Raw genomic sequence first — 26,979 nt, forward strand, 5'->3', positions numbered from 1 at the left:
AGAGACAGCTGCTTAGCGTACTGAAAACCAAATCCAGAAAGGCGTAGGAAATTTCTACTATTTCACGTCTTCAGTTGTGTAAGGGAAACTTGGTATGGCCCTTACTTCCATGATGCTAATTCATAGGTCATGACCTGAAGCCTGTGGATGCTGGTATGAGGGTCACAACATGAGGTCAGTTAACTATGTGAAGCTAGGCTCTGAGTTTGGGGGAAGCAGTGTGGCATCTTCTAACTGGGGTGAGCAGATACCACAGAGTAACTCATATCTCTGCCAGCTGATAAGTGAGAGGGTAATGACGGTTTCAATAAACCAACTACTTAACCAGACAAACCTAAAATCAGTTAAAAGGAAACCACAGTTTCTTTTCACATTAAGTCATCACAACTGTTGTGATTAGAGGAAATAAGAAGAGATTTTTTTCCATATTAAATTTTTTAACACTGTTAAATAAAGGGAAGAGCAGGAAACTCCTCCTCTCCACAAATACCTACTTCTTTGTTCTCTATAATGAGTCCTAAACTGTGGGTTTAATCATGTTGTATTTTGCTTAGTTGAGTATAGAAATAATGAATTTATGCATTTTAATTATGATAACTTTTATACAGTGCACTGTTTATGGGGGAAATATTACATATCAGATTCTGCCTTTTTTCTTAAAAGGCACATTTTGTTCTAGTGGTTACTTATTGGACTCTCATTGTGACTTAATTATTTGTACGTTAAACATTTTTAAGCTAAGAAAATGTGATAGTATAAAGTCATTGTAGAATTGCATATGATTCAATAATAGGGTAGGAACTTTCCCTTTGGTATTCTGGTTTAGGACTTGTTCAGGTGTGTGGATATTAAAATTACATTACTGAGATACATTCTTTGTCTCTAAGGAGAATGGAAGTTTATATAGTATTTGATAGAAATTGAAAAATGAACCTAGAGTAAGAGTTCAAATAACACAGAATTCAGAGATTCCCCATAATCATTTTCCTCTGAATAAGTCATTTGTTGTTCAATACTGCTGTATTGAGTTAACTAATCACCAAGAGTGCCTGCTCAAAAGTAAGCCTGTGGATAAATTAGATGTATACCTTGGAGAAATATGAGAAGCTGAGTAATTTTATGCCATTCTACTCTCAAAGTATAATTCGACTGTTCTAAAAAGACTATTCCTGTAGTTTGTTAGAAATAGTAAAGGGAAGTTAGTACAGGCTTAATAGTTGAATAAGCAATTGCTCAAAAGACATATATTTTAAAAACAGGAATTTATTAATAATCAGATCTCTACATTGAATAAATTGAATTCATGTAAGTATATTTTGATAATGCTGCTTTTCTTTTTTTTCTTACATTTTCTTCTTGGGGTTTTTGGATTGTCTTCATCCAAGGAGACCTGGACAGAAATCCTTTTGCCTGTTTCCCCTCTCTCTCTTTCTCTCTCTCAGGTCAATATAGGGTCACAATGAAGTGACCAGAGGCTATTTTCCTGCTTTTTACCTTTATACTCCTATTTGTTTCACATACTTTATTTATTTATTTATTTTTACATGATGGTTAAGTACCATTTTAATATCATTATTGGGAGAAAAAAGGACCTGGAAGAGAGTTCTTAAATAAAATGAATTAATTCACATTTACTCATTTCAAATAAGTGAGTTATTAGTTTCTTTAATGTTCACAGATGTCTGTTATCCTTCCTTACTTTCCTCTCACATCTCTTCTTATAGTCTTTAGATATTGTACATGACAGAATAACTATCTAACTCTAGTTTTTTATTCTTAGTTACAATGTAGCCTAGTAATATAAAGTATACTCCTAAATACAGGCTTCATGCACTAGAATTATGCTCATTTTAGAATTATTTTACAATTATGATTATTTCAGAATTTGTTCTCTGTCACATTGTAAGGTCATAGCGCTTTTAAATGTGACTTGTAATAATTTTTGGGGGGATGAAAATATATTACTATTTGAGTAAAGGTGTTACTGACTGAGTATAAAATAGAATTTTCTAATAAATATTAGGTATATGATAAAAAAGTTTTACTTGTAGTTGTATCTTGCCCTTATATTAGGCTTGTTTTACTCCAGTGATGATTTTGGTATTATTGTTTTCTATATTAGGCTTGTTTTACTCCAATGATGATTTTGGTATTATTATTTTCTTTATAGAGTAAGATAATGTGAAGATAACTATGCATGACACATAGTCAGTGTTCAATAAGTATTATATTAATGTGTATTCTCAGATTCAAGTTCATTTATCAAGAGGATTTAATAAATCTTGATTTATAATTCAGTTTTCAAATAAGTTTTGAGGAAACCATAAATTACTAAAGGAAGGGTATGCATATTAACATGAGACAAATATTTCAAGAGAATATTTTTCAAATATGGGTGTCTACAGCTTTAAAAAATGTGAATATATTGTTTTCAATTCTCTTTAGATGTCATAACTAAAAAGCTCTCATTTTCTCCTTTAAAATATTTTTCCTCTAAATTAAAAAGTTTATTTAGTAGATTTTATCCTAAAACTCCACTGATATTGTTAAATATGAATAGGTTTACTTAGAAAGCAATTTCCTTTGACCTCATTGGTATTATTATTTATGGACTAAACTAGTTTTTTGAGTAACAGGGCTGTTAGATAAGAAGGGACCCATTTTAGTTTGTTCTGATGGAATCCTTGAGAACAGCAGAAAAGTCAGAAGTTTGGATGATGTTTAACTTCGTTTCCTTTACTCTTCCTAACATAGTATATGTTCTGTTGAAAGTTAGCTCCCCAGTGAAATCTGAGCAAATAACTTGCAGCTCCCTTACCCCCACACCCCATCTCTGGCCTTATACAAATGCGTTAAGCATGTTTGAGATTATGGGGCCTATAGTAGTAGAAGTCTGTTTCAAAGGTAGTACTTGAGGAATGGTGTCCTTCCTTTAAAATTCTGCCTCATGTTTGCATGCTATATATTAGCCCTTCTGTGGTAGAAGAGTTATGAAGAGAATCCTATTTGTGGTGACTCAAATCTTTCAAATTTTTAAGAATTAAACTACAGGTTCCCTTAAGAAATGACAAGTTAAATGTTTATGTCTATTCATAGCTGTATATTATCACTTGAGAAATTATTTTGGACACGTGAACTGAGTAGAAAATTAGAAATTAATATTTTTCACTCAAGTAATTTTCCCCACCAAGTTTATATTTCATTCTCTGTAAAAGGGAATGGTTATCATCTGAATTTTAGGTATATTATTTAGTTTACTGTTTACCTGATTGCATTCAAAATAGAACTGTATTTGCTAAAACAAGCAGTAGATTGGTTAAATCACCTTCAATGGTGGGGTCATGACTGTTCAATTGCTGTTGGGCTTTATCTCCAGGCATTTAGGAAAATGTTAATTGACCATAAGCCATATATAAAAAAGGGATAATAGTAATTTGAACCCAACTATTAAAAATTTAAAAATATTTTTCAAAGAAATATGCTGCTGTGATACGATTAAGCCTTGATTTTGATGTGTTATTTAACTTGCCAATGAAATTACAGGACAATAAGTCTTGGATCATTGTCTTTTAGACTGTTAACTTTGTATCATTAATTAAACTTTTGAAAGTTGTGGGATAAATCAAATGCTTTTCTAGGGAAACAAGAAACAGTATTAATGAGCAACAACCCCATAATTATCCTTCTGAGTACATAACAGGGACACATTCATGTCTTTTCTTTGCGCAATAACTTTTACAAAGAAGTATTTTTAAACTGATCATTAATTTTATGACCATAGAAATGAGATGCAAAATTTATGCTGTTGTCATTGGCACAGGCTCAAGGCACCACTGACATTATGTGTGATGGTAATAGAATGGCTGCCAACTAATGATTCTGTAGACATTTCATTTGAGCATGCTTTTCTTTTAGATGTCTGATTAGGCTGTAATGCTTTCAATTATGTCTGTAAATTGTATTGGATACGTTTACCTGATGCCCATTGTTGCTTTGGAGTTCAGTTTTCTATTACATAAACACAAGTTGAACATTTTCCTTTTAATTTATCGAAGTCTTTGCAGGTATAGTTCCAAGTACTCAGCCCCTGGGGAGAAAAAATGCTTTGCACTGCTCAACAGCGACCCCTGTGTTCAATTAAAGCTCCTTATAATATAGCAGCTCTTTGTTGAGTTGAAAAAAATAATTAGGGAGGGGGGAAAAGGGGTGGATTATCACTGGAACAACAGTAAAATGAAGAAGACTATTTTGAAAAATGATGTGTTTTTTCAACTTAATGCAAGTTAAAAAGGGAATAACCCTATACAGATGCCACAGAAATGCTTATTCTTTACTTTCTGAGTTAAATTCAAGGAAAGCTTTAAAAAAGGGGGAGCGGGGAGGGGAGAAATGAGGTCAGTAGCAGTACTTAATTTATTTGGTCTTAGATAAACATAAATATCACAGTATTTTTTTTTAAAAAACCAACGTTTGAAATGAACTGCAGTTCTTAGAATGGTAAATTGAAGACAATTTCACTTTATAATCCAAAAAGTGTTCTTTTATTTTTGAACAAAACCAAAAACCACAGAGGTCTTTAACATGTCAGTGACTAATTTGCGTAGAACAGTCTTAACTTATATTAAATATTATTGAATTTATAGCTTTAATAATGATGTTTTTGCTGTGTGTGTATGTGTACATACATGGATATATACACAAAAATATATAATGGATATTATCAAAGGATAATAAACTAATTCTGATTTTCAAAACTTAAAAAAATTTTTTTGTTTATTTCCACACAGAGTTTAATAGATTTAAGCATGAGCATCTGAGTTTTTTTCAAAATCCTTTCCATAGAATCATTAGCTTTATTGTTGTATTTCTGTATTCTTAATAGTGTAATATGCTAAGTCCTAAGTTATGGTGATGTAGTCGAAGTGTCCTAATACTTTTTTTTTCATAGCAATATTTATAGTTCATGATTTGAAATATCGTTAGAAAATTCATAACATAAAAATTCTTACTTTATTAAGAATATAAGGATATTCTAGCAATTTTGAGCAGTTGAGAATTTTGTGATCTTTACTACTGTGTATTCCATGAGCTGTCATTTTATGTTCAAACATATTTTTACTAGCACTTTTTATGAGGTTCTCTCTTACCTCATATTTTAAATCAGACCACTCTTCTTTCCATAAGAGAAATATTATAAGGGATCACTGAATGTTCTGAGAAGTACTTTGAACATCTTGAAAGAAAGAGAAATTAAGATCCGAAGAATGAGTAGTATTTGTACATGTTTCTTGGAATTTTAATTGGGGAAGAAACATCACCATGTATGGTACACATAATGGTATAATCACTAAGGACAATAAGATAGTCATCTCTATATTCTGCTCTTATTGTCTTGATGGGAGATATCTTTACTTTCAGGGTAGGGATGATGAATGCTGGTAAAATATCAAAATTTTAAAAAGTAGATATGAATATTGATTTTTATTATTTAGAAAGAGGCTCTTTCCTCTACCAAAAATATGGTGAAAGTAGGGTGCAACCCATCAGATGCATGTCAGAGGATACAGATATCCTTTTGGAGAGCCAGGTAGCTTTAATCTGGATCTGCCCAGCAACTATGATCTAAAAGTAATACTATAGGCACTCTAGGATTCCTATGGAGATTTTTCACTATGATTTTTAGGTAATACCTGAGGTGGCTGGTTTTCTCTTGAATTTTTAACAAGTAACTTGAATTGTTAACAGATCATTTATATGGTATTAAGCATACCTTTTTCCTTGTTGTTGAATATGGATGAAGAATGAGTGCTTAGATATAACTGGGATATAGCAAATGTTTGATTCAGTCTTTTAAAAAATTATTCTAAATGAGTATATGGAAAAAACCCAAACCACAAGATTTTATTGTGGGGATTAAATGACTTCAAACCAACCAATCAGCCTAAGATTTGGAAATCATCTAGAAAACTAGCCAGAACACAAGAAAAAATAAAGTAACATATTACTGAATGCAAAATCGAAAGTGTCTAGTTTATAAATCACCTTGTTTGAATTTAAAAGGTTTATATGAGTTTTAAAGCAGTTTTTCCACAAGATTCCTGCTCTTGAAAACACAACTGAGTATTTTTAATCTATTCTAATGTAATCCTGTGATTTTTAATGAAAACATAAAATGTTCATATGGCTTTGAATTATCAATTTCTCATCATCATTTTTCCAATTATTGAGTAGGTAAATGGAATTAACTTGAATTATTTTCTCTGTTGTGCTTTCCATGCTTTTTTTGGTTGCTGTTATTGTTATTTTGATTTTGTTTTGGTTACACACTATGTTTTAACCTGCTTCCACTTTTTTGAATTCATCTTTGTAGAGACCATCATAATTTTGGAACTTGTATCCTTTTGTAACAGAAAGAAGCAGTTGTGTACTGACTTTCAAAAACTTACTTTAGCTAAATTACAGCGAATATACATTAAAATAGGATCTGTTTTTATCTAGTTCAAGAATTTTTCTTTGGTTTTCCATGAAAGTGACCAAATTTAATAGTAAAATTTACCTCTTTGATAAAGTAACACTTCTAAAGATGGCTAAATTATAAAAGGCTTTTCTCGATTAGTTTTTGTTTTTTTATAATATTTTTAAATTTAATTTTTACTTTATATTGGGGCATAGTTGATTTACAATGTTGTGTTAGTTTCAGGTGTACAGCAAAGTGGTTCAGGTATACATATATGTATATATATATCCATTCTTTTTTTCTCTGATTCTTTTATAGGTGATATAGAAGATGGAGAAGAATATGATGACCCTTTTGCTGGGCCTCCAGACACTATTTCATTAGCCTCAGAAAGATATGATAAAGATGATGAGGCCCACTCTGATGGTATGTGACATTTTCCCATAGAATATACCTCTTGACACTCTAACACAAAACAGTGCGATGTGTAAAGGTGGTGGTCTTGTCAGAAAGCAGATAAACATAGAGGCTTCAGTTAACTTACCTTTACCAGAACCTTTAAGGAACAGAAGAGCTCTCTCTAGTGGTTTTCCTAAGTATGTAGTTCTTTCTTTTCCTAGGAAATTTTCTTTACTTGAAGTTTTAGGAGAGTGCTTGCATCATCGTATGAATATTATCAGTAAGTTTGTTGGTTAATTTCATATTATCAGATTCTTGCTTAATTTTATTGTGCTGCTTAATGGCTTGTTGTATTTCATTATTTTATAAATAATGAAAAAGGTTTTTGATCGCTTTTTTCCTGAAAACTTCATACAAAATGAGTTCATAAAATATTAAATTAATTATTCCTACATTGCCTTCTCTCATTGAGACAGATTTTCATCAAATGCTTCTTTTAATAATACATTTTCATTTTTCTGATTGTCATCTAAAAATATCCTATATTACACAGTAATATTATAGTTTTTTGTATTAATTGAAATGGTAATAAAATTGATTATTTATCTCTTATTAATTTTTAAAAACTTGCCAAAGTTATGAAACTTGTTTTTAGTGTAGCATGTGCTTTCTCTGTTATGCCACCCAGTTGAGTGCATCTGAATCATAGAAACCTATAAGGGTGATATATAGGTACAAATTAAGAATGTGTATTGATAAATTAGCCATGCATATTAATTTGTGGCACTCAAAGCTTCACGTAGACATAGAAATGAATAATGCCTTCTGCCACTATATGATGATCAAACTGTGCAGTTCCATCTCTAAATACAATTGCTGAATGAAAATATGCTTCCTGCAACAGAGCACTCCACATTTTATGTTATCCAGATTATTCCCTTTGGAAACATAAATTGCTTTTATGAGGTATAAAATTATGTCTACTGCAGAACAGGGATAAGTCAAGTACATGCATAAGTGATAAACATTCTAACCACTGATTCAGAACAACACAATCTTTTTTTTATATTCAGAACTCTGTACAGTATGTAGCAACAATAATCATATCCATTTTATGTCGAATTTTACATTTTGGCAAACATTTAATATCTATTTTTAAAAGGAAAGAATTTCTTTCTCTTATATTCTCTATTTTTTTAAAAAGATGCACATTTTTCTTCAGTCACACTTATTATCTGAAACAGAGCATTACCCTTTCTAACCTGATCTTCAAAAGCATTTCTACTAGAAAATGTTTTATAATCGATGAAGTAATATTTTCAGGCAAAACAATGAATTATTATTTGAGTTGAACTATTTTTCAGACACATTACAATGGTTTGTTTTGCTTCTCTGGAAAACATTGGTAGATAGAAATGAGTATGTTTGTATGTATACATATATAGAAAGTACTTATACTCATTATAATATACAGATATGGATACATACACATACAGAATATATTCATAGACTATATATGCTCAGGATTTCTCAAAATAGCATAGATATTTTGATGTACCAGGAAGCATTATGTGCCGTCTTGAAAAAATTACAACCTAAGAAATCCAACAATTAAATATATGTGAGAGCCAGTGATTTGTTAGGAAAAGTGAATTGCTATTGTATTTCATGTAAATAATCCTGTAAATAATCATTTACAGGATTATTGTTTTTTTCTTATGAGTAAATAATTTATTATATGTTTGTTTTCATAACCAAATATAAAGAAAATACATTAATAGCATGAAAAAGATTTATTGCTAAAACATTATCAATATTTGAATATTATTTAATAAATTATATTTATGTGTAACATTTAAATTTTTGTTAAATATTGCATTTTCATCAGTGTTTATGTAAGCAATTCTTAGATTGAAAATTTAACTTTTAGTATTATTCATTTTTGGTATATAAATAATGCTGTTTTTGATAATTTTACATTTTCTTCTAAGAATACTATAAATTAATTTTAAAACTACCACTTGAACTTTTAATTTCCACTCTAAAATATCATCTAGTCATATTAGTTTTTCTTCCTGCAGCTTGATTGTTATATGTGTTCTCTTTCCTTTGCTGAATAAATTTTCCTTCATTGTGTGACCTTAGTCTAATGATATATTAATTATAAAATGATAATGCATTTAACAAGTATAACTAAATTAGCACAGGTCACCAAAAGGCCTTTTGTCAAATCAGATTGTTGTTTTGTCCTTTTGACTTTTACCTTATGGTAGGCACTAACAAAGTATGTGAACTTTGATGGATTATAAACTCCAAACATGATATGTATTTTTCATAATGCTAATGTAATTTTCAAGGTGCTAAAAAGGTCAAACCTGCACATCTCTGTGTGCATTCTAAGTTTGTCTTTTCCTTTAATATTTCTTTTTCTCTGTTCCTCTGGTTCAAAAGTTCATTCAGTTCCCAAATGGCTACCTAATTTTCCAGTTATTCCCTCAAGCCATATGTGTTTTGGTTTCTTTATGGTTTATTAGGTACTGTAGGAAAGTAGCATAAGTTATATCTTCTAATGAAATTCAAGCACACTTCAGTGATGCTTCGACTTGATTGCTGGTAGCAATTAAATCACAGCCAAGGAGAATAATGCATAATCTCACAAGGTCCAGACACCCTATAGAAATTGAAAGGGAATGAAAACAGAAAACAAAAACAAAGTCTTCAAACCCTGCCAGACACGCTGTTTCCAGCCTTTTTTTTTTTTTTTATTGGCCAACTGCCTGATTGATAGCAAAATCATAACTTGCTGCATGCTAACAGGCAGAGTTCACTTGTAGGTTATTGTGGACTGATAAAGGGTTAGATGGAGTTTTGATTTTCGCATTGGACCTTGGTACACCAGATTAATGGAATTTCAATGAGCGACTAGAGTAGCCACAGCTTTGTCAGAGAAACAGATGGAGATTCTATAGTCATGTCTACTCATTAATATTAGTTGCCTGAAAGGTGTGCTGCTTTTCTATACAAAAGAGTTGATATAATTGATTTTTGAATAGTGCATTGAAAAAAAAGTACCTTATTGATGACTAGAATTGTAACGTAGATGGTGACAGATTTTTGTAAAGCTTGTAGCTTAAAAATATTGTACTTTGTAATTTTTTCTTGTCTCTCTTTGGAAACACTTTTTTGTTTTTATTTTTTGAGGGAAAATACATTTTATAAATGATTGCATGACTGCTGTTAGTTTCATTGTGATTTGGTAATATTTATAAAAATTATGTTTAATAGAAATTTCATTCTATTAGCTTTGTGCTTTTATTTTTTTCTGAAAAACTTAAAACAAATCATAATGGTTTCTAGACTATTGTAGATCACTATTAGAAGTTTTATACTATTGTATGGCTGGATATATTGAGGTGTTAATAGAAATGGTGCATGTCAGTAATCAGATAAAATTAGAGATAATGAAACTCAAAACCTTAAAGAATATCCCTTGTTACACATGTTAGAATGTTTGTTTAGGCACTAAGATGGTAGATGCAGGGTAGCTTTTAGATACTATATAATGATTTGGGTTTCCATTTTTCTATTTTGAAATCATTTTTCATTCATTTTCATTATTTGTAAAAGCAAGCATCTAACCGTATAGCACTGTGGAAAGTCCCTAAGGTAAGGTGAAAGGATTCAGTGAGCTAGAAGACATATATTGGCTCTGCCCATCAATGATAGGTTGAAGGATCACAGTAGACATTTGTTACAAATCTGATTCAGTCCTAGACCATAATCACTTTGTGGATAAGAATCTGGAACCTCTAGGGCGTGAATATAGGAAGACTAAAATGAAGCTAAAGATATAAAACAGTCATTTATTGTCCTGGTATCTTCTTAACTAAAAATTCCCAAGTAATATAGGTTACTAAAATCTGTGAGCATTACAAGAACATAGGTTTGTATGAAAAAATACTGGTTTACTTATGGAACTATTTTTAAAGTTTGGGATTAAGAAAAAAGGCTATGCTCTTTTGATCATAATTTATAATAGTAGATGATGTTTTTTTCTTTTTTGGTATACGTTTTCTTTAAGGAATCCAATATATGAAAACTTGAACTTACAAAACATGTAAATCGCTTATTCCAAAGGATTACTTTAAGGATTATCTCCATGATGCCTATAAATAATGAACTCTTATAATGCATCTACAACAAGCTTAGATATAAATCCATCCATGTGCATAAACATAAATTTAATGGGTAAATTTTTACACATTACACTTTTTTTTTTAACATCTTTATTGGGTATAATTGCTTTACAATGGTGTGTTAGTTTCTGCTTTATGATGGACACCAACTTTTGAGGAAGATTTTTTTGTGTGTAAAGTTAGGTGTAGCACTAATCAGTTCTAGTAAAAGCCAAGCAATAGATGTTTTACTTTTCTCTGGGCTCCAGTAGAATGTGAAATAATATTTAAAACCAGGAAAAACAAGGTTCTTTCAATTACTTACCATTTAGGGTAAATGTTTTCCAACTATAGTATCATGTGGTTTTTGATAATAAAAATCATATTTTTGTATTTTATTCTGAGAATTTAGATTAGTTTGCAACTTACACATATCTTTGTATACATAACATATTGTTGTGCTTGTGTGGTTTTTCTTTTTTAACTTTTTTTTGGGTTCTTTTAATATACCAATTGCTAGCTTGTGTTATAGCAGTATAAGAACAATGATTATTTTAGTCCTTCTGTAATGTGTATAGCCTAGCTTCAGGTACTTTGGTAGAAGTGAGGGGTTATAGTTTGGGGAAATGATAAAAAGTAGAAAACATGTTTTTATACTCAAGATATATATTGTGTGATTGGAGATATAAAGTATACACAGATGTAAAATATTTTTATGATTACAAAGGCATATATGAATAAAATAAAAACACATAGCCATTGAGAATCATCTTTTTAATTTTTATGCCATTGAATGGGAAAATACATCACTATAAAACAAAGTGGGCAAATAAGACTATAACAAAGTGGGCTAGATAAGAAATACTGCAAAGGTAATAAAACTCAAATTATGAAAAATAATGCATCTTTAATACAGTAAATTAGCAGTTATTTACACAATTCATGAAGAAAGGAACAAGGTACCTTGGCAAGGCAATGGGGAATTCAAAGATGAAGAAAACAAATTCCTATTTTCAAGAGACTTGTAATCCAGTTGGAAAGAGAAGATAGCCACCTATCAGCAATCTAAGTTCTAACAAGGCAGATTCTGAAAATAGTAACTAGTATGTGTTAAAATATTTAATTGATTTGGTCTGTACCAAGGCAAATAATTGTTATCATTGATTTTCTTCCCTTATTTGTTGACTGAGTCAGTCATATGTTTTGGCATCATGTTGAATAAACCAAAACATAAACTTTATGCCTACATTCTGAGAGATTGTAAATTGTAAATGGAGGGCCTTTTTTTAAAAGTGAGTTTTGCATGGTTCCTGAAGTTTGCTAGAGAGAAAGTGGGAAAATCTGCTGAAAAGAACATTTAGAGTAGAAGTCCAAAAACCAGGTTTTCATACTGATTGGTAATCATTTTGTTGTCAAGGTCAAGTCACTTAGCCTCTCTGGATTTTTATTTTCTGATTTGTGAAATGAAGAGTTTGGACCGGGTGATTGATTAGAAGTTCCCTAGATCTCCAAATGCTTGTGTCCACATTTCAGAATTAGTACATTTAATGGTGGCACAGAGGTGATTTGCCTGGAGAAGGTATTAACCAGAGGTGATGTTGAATAGGAAGGAGCGCAGTGGGTCTTAGAGTTAAGCAAATGAGGGACAGTAAGAGCTGAATACCAAGTTAAGGAGTTTACCTTTGATTTGGTAGTCATTAAGAGATCCCTGAAGCAATAGACTGATGTGATGAGTGCATATTTGAGGGAGATTGTCCTGGCAGTTAATTGTTGGATGAATCAAGGCAAAGAGACCATGTAGTGGAGGCAGCAAGCTAAGTGCCTTGCTACATTATTCTGAATCTTGACAGCCTCTCTGTGAGGTAGATATCATCACTATTTGACAACGGAGGAAATTCAGGGATAGAGAGGTCAAATGAAGGTCATATAAGTGGCAGAACTGAAATTTGAATTCATGTCTGTCTGACTCCAAGGACCAGGCTTTGCTCTCAAAACCACTGTATTTTGCCTCTTCCCCAGCTAAGATACTGTTGCTTTTGGTTCAGAGGGTGTTGATAAGAGCCAGGGTTATAGCAGTAGACATTGCATTGAAAAGGAAGGGATTCTTTTAGCCCCTTCCTACCCAAAGTACGGACTGCAGACCAACTGCAACAGTGTCACCTGGGAGCTTGTTCAAAATGCTAAATCTCTGTCCCCACCCATACCTACTGAATCTGAATTAGCACTTAAACAAGATCCCTATGTACACATTAAAGTTTGAGAAGCTCTGTTCTAATTGTATTTATTACCTTGGCCTTTGTGGCTGAAAAGAAGGGTGAGCCATTGCACTTGGGCTGAATGTGCAGATGTGTACTAGGCATGGCGCTAAGCAATCCCTTGAAGTAGGTAAAAAATATTCTTTACTTCCCGCACTCTTCTGTGGTCCCTCAGCACACTGCACAGGGCCCCTTCCCGACACTACTGTCTGTGGGTAGTTGTCCCATTTTTGAATCTGTTTCCCCCCTCAAATCAGATTCTCAGTTAAGTACATTGGAGAGGCTTTGATAAATTACCCCTAGGAAAGTTTGCATGTTAATAGAGGAATACCTTAACCCAAGGGAGGTCAAGTCCCACTCACAGATCTTTAGGTATCAGCACTGGGCCAATGGTAATGATATTTTGGCTGTTGCAGAACACTGTATCTTATAAAATTTAGGCACATAACAGACTTATCTTTCTTGCTCTATATATTTGAATTGGGCCTCTGGTCTTTGTTTGGAGAAGTCACAGTGTATAGCTTCCTGTTTTCAGTTGTGTCTCCTGTTTGCAACTGCACCAAAGTGTGAATTAAGAGTTGAAACGTTGAAAAGCAAAGGTTAAGACCATAGACTGACCCACTTGATTTTCAAGGAAGGCATGCTAGCCTGGCACATGATTCCGAAGAGAGCTCCCTTCCTCTGAGACAAATTCCTTAGAAGTGACTTTGCTGGTGCTTGAGGTAGCATCTTAGGAAGGAAAGGGGATTGAACCATCTTTAATTAATATTTATTGAGAAATATGCCTGACACTGAACCAGATTCTTTCATCTACATTATTTCCTTTAATTGACTCAGAACTACCCCACGAGGGAGACATTTTCCCTATTTTGCTGTTGTGGAAACTGAGACTCAAAAAGTTGACTATCATATCCAACTTAGCAGTAGCAGACTTCAACTCCTTTGATCCTTCTATGCCATGCTGCTTAAAAAATTAGACTAGTTTTTTTTCTACTTACAGAGACATGCATCTGGTTAAAAATAAAAATGAACAGAAGGGTATACAATAAAACGTAAAAGCCTCCTTTTCCACCCCGCCCTAACCCCAGAGGCAGCCACTTGTTACAGTGTCTTCTCTAGCTACTGTAGTAACTTTGGGCACACTACTTCCAGTTCTTGTCTGATCAACCTTGAACAGACTCTGTTGACTCCCTCTATGATGGATGATTCTGCACACCTCCGTTCCCACTTCTGCCTCCCGATTTTTTATTATTTTATTTTTAGTTCTTTTTGTGTTTGCTTTTGACTTAAATAATGTTCTTCTTATTTTGTAATGCACCAACCTCAGATGATGGATATTGACTCTTTGTTATTAAGTATGTGGAAATTAGCGCACCCAGCTCTCCTTCCATCTCTCTTTCCACTCTTAAATTCCAAATTTGTTCGTTAAATTATTTTCGCATTGTTAAGATCTGTAACATTTATGTTTGATTCTCTAACTCTAAGCTGACTGTGCTTTGTCTACAAGTTGCATTTTAAACATTGGTCCTTTTCCTTCATGTTACTGGTTTCCCTCAAAGGTCTGGACAGCCTTGGCTATTGATTCCTGTTTATGAGCATAGTGTAGGTAATTTGTGAGGGGTTCCTTTGCTTTTGCGTGTCTATATCCTGAAAGCCTTTTCCTTTGAATGGGAGGTCTGATTGGGGATTGTGAGTAAAGTGGGCAAGGCTTGCTTGGAGGCGCCTGCCTACGTGTTAGTGAGGAGCACAGAGGCAGACTGGGACCCCCAGTTGTCAAAAGAAGTAGGACATTACTGAGGCAGAAGTTGAATGCTTTTATTTCATTTCTAGTTACAGGTTTTTAACCCCTTTCCTCCTTTTTTGGTACAGAACTGGGGGTAAGATTAAAGCAATTCCTTTATTAAACCTTCTAAGATTATGGTTCTTGAGAACACATGCACTTATGAGTTAAAGTGGATGACTTTGATTTTATACAGTCCATCAACAGTTTGGGGGTAGAGTCTACGATTCTTATTCTTTTTTAAAAAAATTAGCTTTATTGAGATGTAAATAATATAACCATAGAATTTACCCATTTAAAGTATACAATTCAATAGTTTTTAATATATTCACAGAGTTGTACAAGCATCACCCCAATTAATTTTAGAAAATTTTCATTGCCACAAAAATGAAACCCTGTACTATATGAACAGTCACTCCCCATTTTCCCCAAATCTAGGCCCCCCTCCCCACCTCATGGGCCTAGGCAACTACAAATCTACTTTCTTTTCTGTATAGATTTGCCTAGTCTGGACATTTCATGTAAATGGAATCACACAATATGTGGCCTTTTGTGCCTGGCTTCTTTTACTTAACATAGTGTTTTCAAGGTTCATTCGTGTTGCAGCACACAGCAGTACTGCATTCCCAATAATGCTTCACTTGTATGGGTATGCCACATTTTGTTCGTCCATTCATCAGTTGATGATTTTTTGAGTTGTTTCTTCTTCTTAGCTATTATTAATAATGCCACAGTGAACATGTATGTACAAGTTTTTGTGTATGTCTTCATTTCTTCTAACTATATACTGTACCTTGGAGTAGAACTGCTGGGTCTTACGTTAAGTCTAAGTTTAACTTTTTGAGAAATTGTCAAACTATTTTCCAAAGTGCCATATACCATTTTATGTCCCCACCAGCAATGTGTGAAGGTTTCCACTTCTCCACATCCTCTTCAACACTTGTTATTGTCTGTCTTTATTTTAGCCATCCTAGTGGGTGTTCAGTGATATCTCATTGTGGTTTTGATTTGCATTTCTCTAATGACTAATGATGTTGATCATCTTTTCATATGCTTATTGGTCTTTTGTATATCTTCTTTGGAGAAGGCCTAGTCAAATCATTTTTCCATATTTCAATTGGGCTGTCTTTTTATTGTTAAGTTCTAAGAGAACTCTAGCTACCAGTCTCTTATGAGATATATGATTTGTAAATATTTTCTCCAGTTCTGTAAGAACTTAAATTCTTACACCTTAAGGTGTAAGTTCTTAAGGTGTTCTTAACTTGAGACTAAGTTATTTCTCAAAATACTGAGTTCTTTAAAGAATTGTGAGATTAATATACTAATTAAAACAGGGACATAGCCTAGCCTACCTTTAATGTTATTGTTGCTTAGTGGATACTTTAGAAACTGTGCAGATGGCAAAAAGTAATTTTCTTGCTGTGCTTTTTTCAGCTCAGTGAACTCTTGAATTCTGTAGCCTTTAACATAATTTAAAAAAGGATTCTTGCTTTGTGTTGTTGCAGAAGATATCAATCCCCTCATTTAGCAATATCATCTATGCCTTTTGAAATGTAAATGCAGTAAGGTTTGCTGCATTACACATATAAATGAATAATCATATGGCTCTTCTTTCACGTCAGTTTTACTTTAACAAATTATTTCAGAAAACATATAGTCCAAGTAGATTATTTCGTTGATATTCTGACTTTTTTGGGCTAGATTTTGTCAGTGTATAGTTATGGTGGTGGGATCTAAGGGGTGCTGGGGTGATCATCTCAGAAGAATGGTCACTATTTTTAGCTTTCAAGAAAGAAGTTGGTTTGTTTCTTTGAATTTGTTTCTTCTCCTTTGTAAGGACGTGTGTGTGTGTGTGTGTGTGTGTGTGTGTGTGTGTGTTTTGTGTTGTTTTTCTTCCTATATGTCAGTCACTAAACCTAGTAGTCTTGCCAGATAAGGGAACTGAGACATAAGGGAGCAACGTGAATTATCTAAGCAGTACTTACTCAGTGTGTAGTCTGCAGACTGATCTGAGTCTGTGATCTGTTTGCTACTGATCTGCAATAATATAAGTACAGAAATTGAGATTAAGCACTTAGAAATGTTTATAGCATTTTGACATTCCTGCATTATCCAAATACGTGATCATTATTTTTTCTAGTAATTCATATTATATATAAAATAAATACATATATACCTACATGTATATACATATTTTTAACTGAAGTATTAATTTGTGATGTTGTGATGTCTTGGGGGGGGAAACTGGTCCTTTATCACAGTTAGAAGAATTAATCTAGGGTCAGAGAGAGAATTAATTACAGTAGTCTCAGTATCTTCATCTCCTATCCTTCTGATTTTTGGTTATTTTTTTGGAAGTCTTATATCTTTCTTATATCTTATATCTTTCTCTATATCTTCATTCATAGTCACAGTCATGTTTTAATTTATATATTAGGTCTATTTTCACTATTGAGGAAATTTTAGGGATTCTAATTCCATTCTTCTTGATATATTTTCAAGTTCCAATGTCATAATTAGATATTTAATTATATTTTATATGAAAGTTCTGAGAGCATTCTCCAAGTTTGGCTGTCATTGAAGCAAAGATGCTGCCTAGAAGCTTTTCATTTGGAATATCTAGAGAAAATGTTAATGTAATTTGGATACCGTCTAGTTATTTTCCATGCGTAAAAAGCAGAAAAAGATAGTGTAATATTTAAAGACTCTCAGAAAAGTAATTTCATCTCAGAGATGTGCTTTGGTGTCAGTTTGTTTAAGTGTCTTCAAAAGCTCCTCCTCACTTTCTCATACCACCTGTAAGCCACGCTATTTTGAACATGCCCAGCACTATTTTTTTTAATACCAAAGGAGGTTAATAAAAAATAATATTTTAATATCAAAAAATAGTAAAATGTCTTACCATGGGGAAAAAGAAATACGCATATATTTCTTTCATTGAATAGCACTTGTTTTGGTATTGGTGTCCTGGGACCTATGTTCTGAGATAAATGTATGCCATAAACTTCTCATATGCTTACAATATGATTTCTTTGTAAAAGAAAATGTCTTTTAGGAGGTGAAGAATTGATTGTTTTAAATATAAGTAGTGAGAGAGGGTAACAATGTTGTATGCTTTAGGCAGAGTGCTACATGGAATAAAAGTTTAATTCAACAAATTTTACAGTTTATTTTGTTAGACTGGGGTGTTAATAAGACATGTCACTGCTTTTAAGATGAGCAGAGGAAAGAGAGTTGAGGACCAACTTACTGCTACTTTGGGTCATCAGTTGTCATACTTAACAGAGGTAATAATGGGTAAAGCAAGTAGATAATGGATTAAGCAAGTAGAGATAAGAGCTGTGAGGAATGTCTCAGAAGACAAACAAAAATTTGGTTTGCTGTGGGAGGGGAGCTCAAGTGGGGAAGAGAGACGAGACAGGGATGGGCACCCTTCTGGGGAGCACACGCGTAAGAAGGACCTGACTAGAGGCTTGTTGGTCACCTTGACGGTGGAGGCAAGGGACAAGGGAGACTAAGTACCCAGAGGGGATATGGGGAAGGACCAACAGTACGTTTCACCATGAGACCTAAGGTGAACCCTGACATTTCAATTCTTTTCTCAAGGAGGTGAGGCCATCTATAAAGGCGACAAGAAGCATCAAGTCTGTTGAGCTTGAAGGAGGATTGAGAAATTTAGTCGAAGAAATTTAAGAGGGAGTCTGAGATATGGGCTAGAGATATGGAGAATCATTGATTTATTTGCCTAAACATGTTGAATGTCATGAGAATGATAAGACTTGCCAGAGATTGTAGAAAGAGATAGATTAGGAGGTTCAGAATAGAGACATCTGCCCCAAGTTTCCTCACAGGTAAACCAGGAAAATTGTTGCTTTTGCTTCTAAACATATGATCTTAATTTACAGAATTTTAGAAGCCATTAATTACTTTCATTCCTTAATATGATTATATAGATAACGGGGATACATTTTATCTTGAGTTTTCTTCAGCATTCATTTGAATCCTGGTATGTTCTTAGGCTTTTCTTTTCTCTTTGTTTTTACTGTCTAATCATATTTCTCCTTGTAATTAAGGAATCATATTTATTAACTGTGTTTTGCCCTGGCAGTCTAAGCAATATTAAGCATTAGTTAAGGCAGATGGGATATACTTCTGGTATCTGAAAACTAAATTTTGAAGGGCTTTAAAGAGGATAAAATTTGTACTTCATCATATCAAGGATCAAATTGTATTGTGGTTAAGTGCACAGACTATGGTATTACATGTACCTGGGTTCAATCCTCGTTTGACATTTTGACTTTGGAAAAATTATTTTCTCTCTAAGCCTTAGTTTCTGGGTTTATAAAAATAGGGATAATTGTAGTATCTCATAGGATTGTTGTAAGGATAAGTGCCTGGCACATAGGACTTGGCCATTGTTAGCTCTTGGCTATTGCAATATCACAAGATGACCAAGTGATGAGATGAATAACTTTGTTTTAGTATATATTTTCTCTGGAATTTTTTCTTGTTTTTCTTTTCCATTATAGTTTGTTATAAGATACTGATATAGTTCCCTGTGCTATACAGTAGGGCCTTGTTGTTTATCTATTTTATATATAGTAGTTTGTATCTTCAAGTCCCAAACTTTTAAGAATACTTGCTAGTGGATCCTATTTTGTAAATGGATGAATTCTTTTTTGTGACAGTCATTCCCTGTTTTTAAAATCAGGTTGTTAAATATTTGATTTTTTCCAAAGAAATAAACCTGTATCATATAACTACATGTTTCATAATTAAGTACAATTAAAGTCTTAATATTGCTGTCTTGAACTATGTCGAATGGAATTCTGATACTGGTATTTGCAAAGTTATCCTTTGGGTGATAAAAATATATGAAATAAAAGTTAGTGTTTTTATTATATGTAAAATATTTGGATTTTATTTACTAGTAGCTACTTTAGTTTAAAAAATTTCCCCAATAAATTTTGTCCTGCTCTGTTTTACTATCCACTGAGCTTTTATAAGGTATCTCTCATCATTTTTTTTCTGTTGACTTTTTTTGACTAACATTGAAATACATTTTAATGTATTTTTATGAATCTTTATGGATACTGGAACCTATTGACCTGTGTGAATACAGACACTTCTGTGAACTAGCTGTTCTCCTCTGAGGCTTTAAAAACATTGCTGGTCTGTTATTTAGTCCAGAGATATGAAGGTTTAACAGCTATTTATCCCAAAATTACAGTGAGGGAATGTGTCCTAAGAAGTTGATTGAAATGCTGATGTACATTTTAAGTTTTATAACAGTATTTCAAACAAACTATTGGAAGTATACAAACACAAGTTTAGTTAGATGAGGAAAAGTGAGTTAGGTATAGTTTAGGTAGGGCATATCCTCTGTGATTAATTTTTCTATCACTGTAGCTGTCAGTGCCCACAACAGGGATTCAGTTTGTGCATTGAGCAACTCATGTTAGCAATTCATTTCCTAGCCTTCTGCAATATGCTAGAAAATGTATTAGAAAAGGTTTCGGTGAACATCGATCAAATTAGTGTGTACCTGCGATTTGACTAATCCTTTTCTAGAAGCCTTGTAAATTCAGTCCTTGCTTTTATAATTACAAACTAATTAACCAAAAAACATTTTTGCTTTATCAGATTTATTTATTAATGAAATCTAATTGATCTGTTGCTGATTGGGTTTTGAGACTAAATCCAAAGGCCATCTATCAGTGTAATTGCTAATATATTAAATGAATCAACACATATTTATATTATAAAATTGTATATTCTTAGGATTTAAAAATATCAATACTCTTAATTTTTTATCTTTAATATGTTAATATTCTTATTTTCTTATCTAATTTTCTGACCTACTCAAGCTAGAGTAATACATAGCAGCTGTATATATTCATAGGTGATGATAGGCCAAGGAAAGGTGGTAATAAAAAAACAAAAAAGCTCCCTCAGCATAAGCTTTGCCAGACATTACTAAGTGTATAACTGTCTTACATTTCAAAAGTATGACTTAACTGATATTGAATTTCTCATAATTGCATAAATTGACAATGTGTATTATCTTGTCCCTATCATGATTTGACTTTGAACATGTCTTGAGATGTTACTGTTTCTTTAGCATTCTTTAGATAGCACAGTGGGAAGTACTTTCTTTGTGTGTGTCCAAAAAAATAAGGGAAATAATTTTTTATAAAACATGTATGTCAATTGTTCAGTCATGAGACCATTATAGGTAACCATTATCTATCCAATTCTCTTTTTGGAAAACATGCAGAATTTTAACAAATGTCATTGTTGAATGTAACACAAAGTAAAAAATAGAAAAAAATAACTTTATTTTTCACAACAAAGCTATAACTAAAATACTTTAGTATTTGTTGTCTGTGGATAAAGTTATCGGTGTACTTTGCTAGGGCCTATGATGAAAAGCTGAGATTATCTTTTACTTTTTACTATATATAAGTTTATCATTCCCAACTAAGATTGGGACTATTTAAACCTTTGACAGTTCACTGGTATGATATTTAGAATCCGTTATTAGGCTATGATAGGAAGGATGTGGTGAGTTGGTGGTAATTGATTTATCCCCATCATACTGAACCTCCCGCTCCTCTTCCACTTTGTCCTCCCTTGGGCAATAATCACAGGGTCGAACTGCCAATCTGTAGACTTAATTTTTTCCAGCAGTACCATCTGGCTCCTTGGCACCAGAAGTTATATTGGTTCTTTGTGGTTGCTGCTGAATTTGTCATATTATTAGACAGCTGATGGGATGCTTCTTGCTATTTGATCCTAATTTTCTTTTAACTAATTATTGATTTTTATTTAGAGACTCTCCTTTAGCCATTTCTTAAAGCATGGAAGAATTTTATTGTGAAAAGAATAGAATGCACCTAAACAAATACTGTGTGTAAGCCTTGAGCTTCTCCTCTCTGTATTGTATTCTGTCTAGTTCTTCAGTGGGCCTCCCTTTCAAGAGAGATTAATTTAAAGTTAATTGTGGAGGTTTTCTGTTTCATTCAAAGCCTTGTATCTCTGGGTAAAAATTACTTGAATGTGTATTTAAAATCCTGTTATGACTGCCACCATTTTCCAATAATGAATATTTAGAAATCCCTATCTGTGGCACAAATAACCTTCTAACCTCCAGCAATACTTTATCCCCTTCTTAAAAAAAGTGGCCATTTGTGTATATCTTGTGTTTTTTTTTGGTAGGTGAGGTGGTTTTACTGTCATCCCTAATAACATCCATAAACAGTTTTAAAAAATAGTTATTAAAAGCACATCTGAGTTTCAGTAATTTAAAAAAATTTGCTAAGCACACAGTTCTATACACTGAAACATTTTTTTTTCATATTACATAGTAAACTAGACATTTTTGATGAAGGCAAAGAATTATCTGACCTATTTGTTTTCTGATGTAAAGATCATAAACAAAAATAAATTATTACTGAAACTCTTAAAGAATCTGCATATAAAGCAGTTCATTTTGACAAATATTTACTGTATCATATTAGATCACATTCATTTTTTTTTTTTTTTTTTATAAAGCTGCTGGTTTTTTTTGTTTTTTTTTTTTAATTTTATAGCTACTTTATTTATTTATTTATTTATTTTTGGCTGTGTTGGGTCTTCGGTTCGTGCGAGGGCTTTCTCTGGTTACGGCAAGTGGGGGCCACTCTTCATCGCGGTGCGCGGGCCTTTCACTATCGCGGCCCCTCCCGTTGCGGGGCACAGGCTCCAGACGCGCAGGCTGAGTAGCTGTGGCTCACGGGCCCAGCTGCTCCGTGGCATGTGGGATCTTCCCAGACCAGGGCTCGAACCCGTGTCCCCTGCATTAGCAGGCAGATTCTCAACCACTGCGCCACCAGGGAAGCCCCACATTCATTTTTAATGACACAAGATACATCTTTTAGAATGTTTTTAGAGGTGTCCATTCATATAAAAGTATTCCTACTGAGTTGAAACATTTAATTAGATGTTACGTAATCTATGTTGGTTATAATAATTACAGAATGCTGATATGTTAGAAATATTTACTTCAAATTCTTATTGTTGCTGGTATGTGGGTGTTTAAAGTTCTTAAATAGTGATTCAGCTGGGATTTTTTTTAATACCACTATAGGGGAAGTCTACTAACTGAAAACTGGACTTTGCAAAACATTTTCATTTTATGTTAGATAAAATATACAGCTAAATTGCTGTAATTTGGTCATGTTGTGATGTTAAATCCAGTTGTTTATAATTGTTTTAGTTTAAAGTATATAGCGAAAAGGAGCAATAAATGTCACTCTGTAAGAAGAACTAAATCAGTTGTCAGTGAAATGATTCATGTGCTAACTGGGATAGTTAGCATGCATCTTATTCTACTGTCTAGCAGGAGGAGGTGGGCTATAGAAAAATGAATGCTTCACTAAATAATTTACAACAATTATATCAAATTTTAATAACTTCAGCTAAGAAGGCATATATATGATTCATGTTCTCACTATCACCTACATTAGAGATTAATTGTGCTTTCTTCAAACAGAAATGTACTCATATAAATGTTTTTAATTGGTAAATCATGATCAGTTTTATCTTTATAGAGTAGCATTATTTGATCAGTTTTTAGCTGTAAGTTAATGTGAAGCTAAAACATTACAGCTAATCTGTTGTCACAAATGCCAGCTCGTTAGAATTTGCCCCTAATATCAAAAAATGCCCTGAATTGTTTGTTGGCTTTATCTTAACTTAAATATGTAAAGGGGGACAGTAAAGCATTTTTCTTTGGAATCACAGGGAGTTCAGTGACCTTTCTGTGGCAAATTATGTAGAAAGAAAATATTTATATTCATTTAAAATAACCTCTGTGAAGAAATAGTCTCATTACCCTGTTTGATCAATTTCTTGTAGCCTGAGCTGTAGCATGCTGCTATTGCCATTGGTTGATGGAATACACTGAGTAGTGGCTAATGGTGATGGTGCTCATCAGGAAGGGTTCAGCCAGCGGTCAGCAACAAATAATTCAAGACTGTTTCTAAGTTTGTGGCTGGTGGAATTTGCTTCTTGCTCCAAGCCAGCGGCATCGCTGAGCTGGGCTATTTGATTAGAAGAGAGGCATATTTGCTTCTTAGCAACTGCACATTTGCACAACCCATAGTCCTCTACTGCCTCCAAAGGTTTTCCTTTTGTGATGGTAGAATAATACTTTATTGTTGATTGACGGACAAAAGAGATTCTAATACAAGGCAAGCTGATAACCATTTTTGTTGTTGTTGTTGATTTTAAAATTTTGCACCTACACATAACATTTTTTGAAAAAGTATAGAATAAATGTATGCATAGTATAAATAGGCATGGAAAACCCCAATGTGTTAGAATTTTAATATGTGTATTAGCATGGAGGTTTGCACAGCATGAGTACAATTGCATACTGTTACTTTTTTGCCCAGCAGGTTCAATGATAGGAAATCAATTCTGACCCTAGTGTATGTATTACATATATCCATACTCTGAGTGTTTGTATCTCCCAAGTAGAATTAATGCTAGAGAAAAATTTAACAAATAGTGTTGAAAGATAAATTGTTAGTAGAGTTTTAAATGACTTTATAAAATTTAAAAACTATTCTTTATATAAAGTTAAATAAGTCAAATTTAAAATTCTAATACAATGTGGGTATATAGAATTTGGAACATATTTCTCACAGGAATGAATCTGCAGAAGAAAATGTGTCTTTAATAATAAACAAAGGTATTTATAACCCAGCAGTTAAGAAACAAGTGAGAAAAGATAAATTTGGGGAGGCCAGTCTGAGTTTTATGACCCTGGGAAACCAGGACCAGAAAATCCTTTTTTTAAAAAACATGGTTTTATGGATTATCTCAAACGATATGGTTAGGACTTGAGTTTCAAGATTTTAAGGAAGATGATGTAAAGGGTGATATGACCATAGATAATGTTAATTTTACTCTTGCATTATTTTTTGATAATTAAAAAATACCTACTGTGCTTTAAAGGAAAAATGCAAAAACCATTTGAACCTATATATTTTGATATATGTAATTGTTTTGTATAAATTGTTGACATAATTCATGGTAATGCATATGTAAGATTAATATAAGGTTAAATTTTTAAGATTAATATAAGATTACATTCTGTGATGTTATATTTAGGCCATATTACCTTTTTTTTCCAACTTAAGGAATGTTTTTTCTATTTTTGTCTCTTAAGGTTCATGACAGATATGAGAGTTTCCATAATTTAAAATGAACAACGAAAAAGTGTAGTGGTGTGAAATTTTCCAGTTTAACAAATCTTGAAACGTGTTTTGGGATTTAGGGAAAGTTAAAGCAAGTGCAGACATTAACATAGACATTAAGTGTATATGGGCAAATACTCTCATTTCCCAATAAAAGGACCTTAGGGCATATCAGTATGCATAATATGACCATCACTGTATTTACTTACTAATAAATAGCCACTCTAGTGGCAACCTAGAGCCCAAAAAAGGGAAAAGGAGTGCGGTTGAGTGATTTGATATTGCAAAGCAGTAATATGCCCCATCGTATCAAGCAGCTGTCCCTTTGCAATTTCAGTTAACATCTTTGGAACAGTTTCTTCAAAAACAAATTGGAGCTCTAGGAGGAAATGGAAAATACTTTTAAGAATGGTTTTAAATTGTTTAAAAATTAACATGCCTTCAAGTAAATTGCCAAAGTTAGGATGTGAGTTATATGAATTAAGATTATAGCTTTTATGAACATTTTATTTATAAGGTAAATTATAGGACTTTGATGTAATAAGTAAAATGTTCTTTAAATTACTAAACTCTCTTGCAAATACTAGTTGCAAAAATGGGATTTTAAAACTCTCATCTACTACATTAAAATCACTTGTATTTATTAGTCTATATAATTAGGTGGCATTTATTGCCAAGTGTCCTTTCCCCTATTAACGATTTCTCATTTGGGGGTACATAGTAAAAGTTAATTTTCTTAGTGAGACTTTATAACAATTGTCACCTGCAGATGGGGGCATCTATTTTATTATTAACTAGGTTCTTCCCTCCATCTCCTTGCAAATATAAGAAGTACAAAGTTATATCTTTCTGGACTTCAGTTTTTACACATAGGTTCATTTGTTGGGGAAGAAGATAAACAGGGACAACGAGAGGTTTCTGGTGCTCTTCTTTAGGTAAGGAGGATATAGGAGTAAGGAAGGAGCAATTTGGTGGGGTTGAGGAAAATGATGGGATTTTATTATCTGTGCATCAGAAATTTTAGTATTCATGTGGCTTCCTTAGATCTTTAAGGTAAAATCTCTAGAGAAATATATCAGAATAAATTTCAGTGGCATGCATGGTGAATTATTGTTTTATTATTGAAGAAGCTATGGTCCAGAGAGATTAGGTGATTTGTCCAATGCCACAAAGCAAGTAATGGTGAAGCTGAGGAGGAAATTTAGGTCTTTTTTTCCTCCAAAGCCTATGATCTTTCTCTCGTGGGGCACTAATACCTGTCCTGCAGGCTAGTTGTGTTTAGGAACATTTGCTTTGGATGCTGACAAACAGGAGATGAAATCTCTGATACTAGCTTTGTGACCTGACCAAACCACTTGGCTTCTTTAAAGTTCATTTTGTAGTTAGATTGACATAAGGATAATAATATCATGGGGTTATTTGAGGCCCATGGAGTTATTTGAGGCCCAAATGAGATAATCTATGTGAATTTTCTTTATAAATCTGAAAATACTTTAAAGAATTATTGTTTTCCTAATTTAATGGTGCATCTAAGGTCTAGATGGTTTGAAGAAGTCGAATTCATGTTTGTTGATTTTTAACCATGGGAATTATATAGTCTTTTTAGTCCTGTAAGGGACTTAGAAAGTCATTGAGTATGCTACTTCCTCATCTTGCAGGTGAACACTTA

The 26,979-nt window shown here is 32.9% G+C and overlaps 1 protein-coding gene across 2 annotated transcripts in view; it reads left to right on the forward strand.

Moving 5' to 3' along the window:
• The window catches only part of SKAP2 (src kinase associated phosphoprotein 2), a 162,066-nt gene that overhangs the window by 11,135 nt on the left and 123,952 nt on the right, over positions 1–26,979 (forward strand). For both annotated transcript variants that reach the window (XM_057550043.1, XM_007171516.2), the window contains exon 4: positions 6,776–6,883. In XM_057550043.1, coding sequence (XP_057406026.1) covers positions 6,776–6,883 — 108 coding nt within the window. The remainder of the gene's footprint in view (positions 1–6,775; positions 6,884–26,979) is intronic.

The sequence above is a fragment of the Balaenoptera acutorostrata genome, chromosome 7 (assembly GCF_949987535.1).
Source record: "Balaenoptera acutorostrata chromosome 7, mBalAcu1.1, whole genome shotgun sequence".
In the NCBI taxonomy this organism is placed as follows: domain Eukaryota; kingdom Metazoa; phylum Chordata; class Mammalia; order Artiodactyla; family Balaenopteridae; genus Balaenoptera; species Balaenoptera acutorostrata.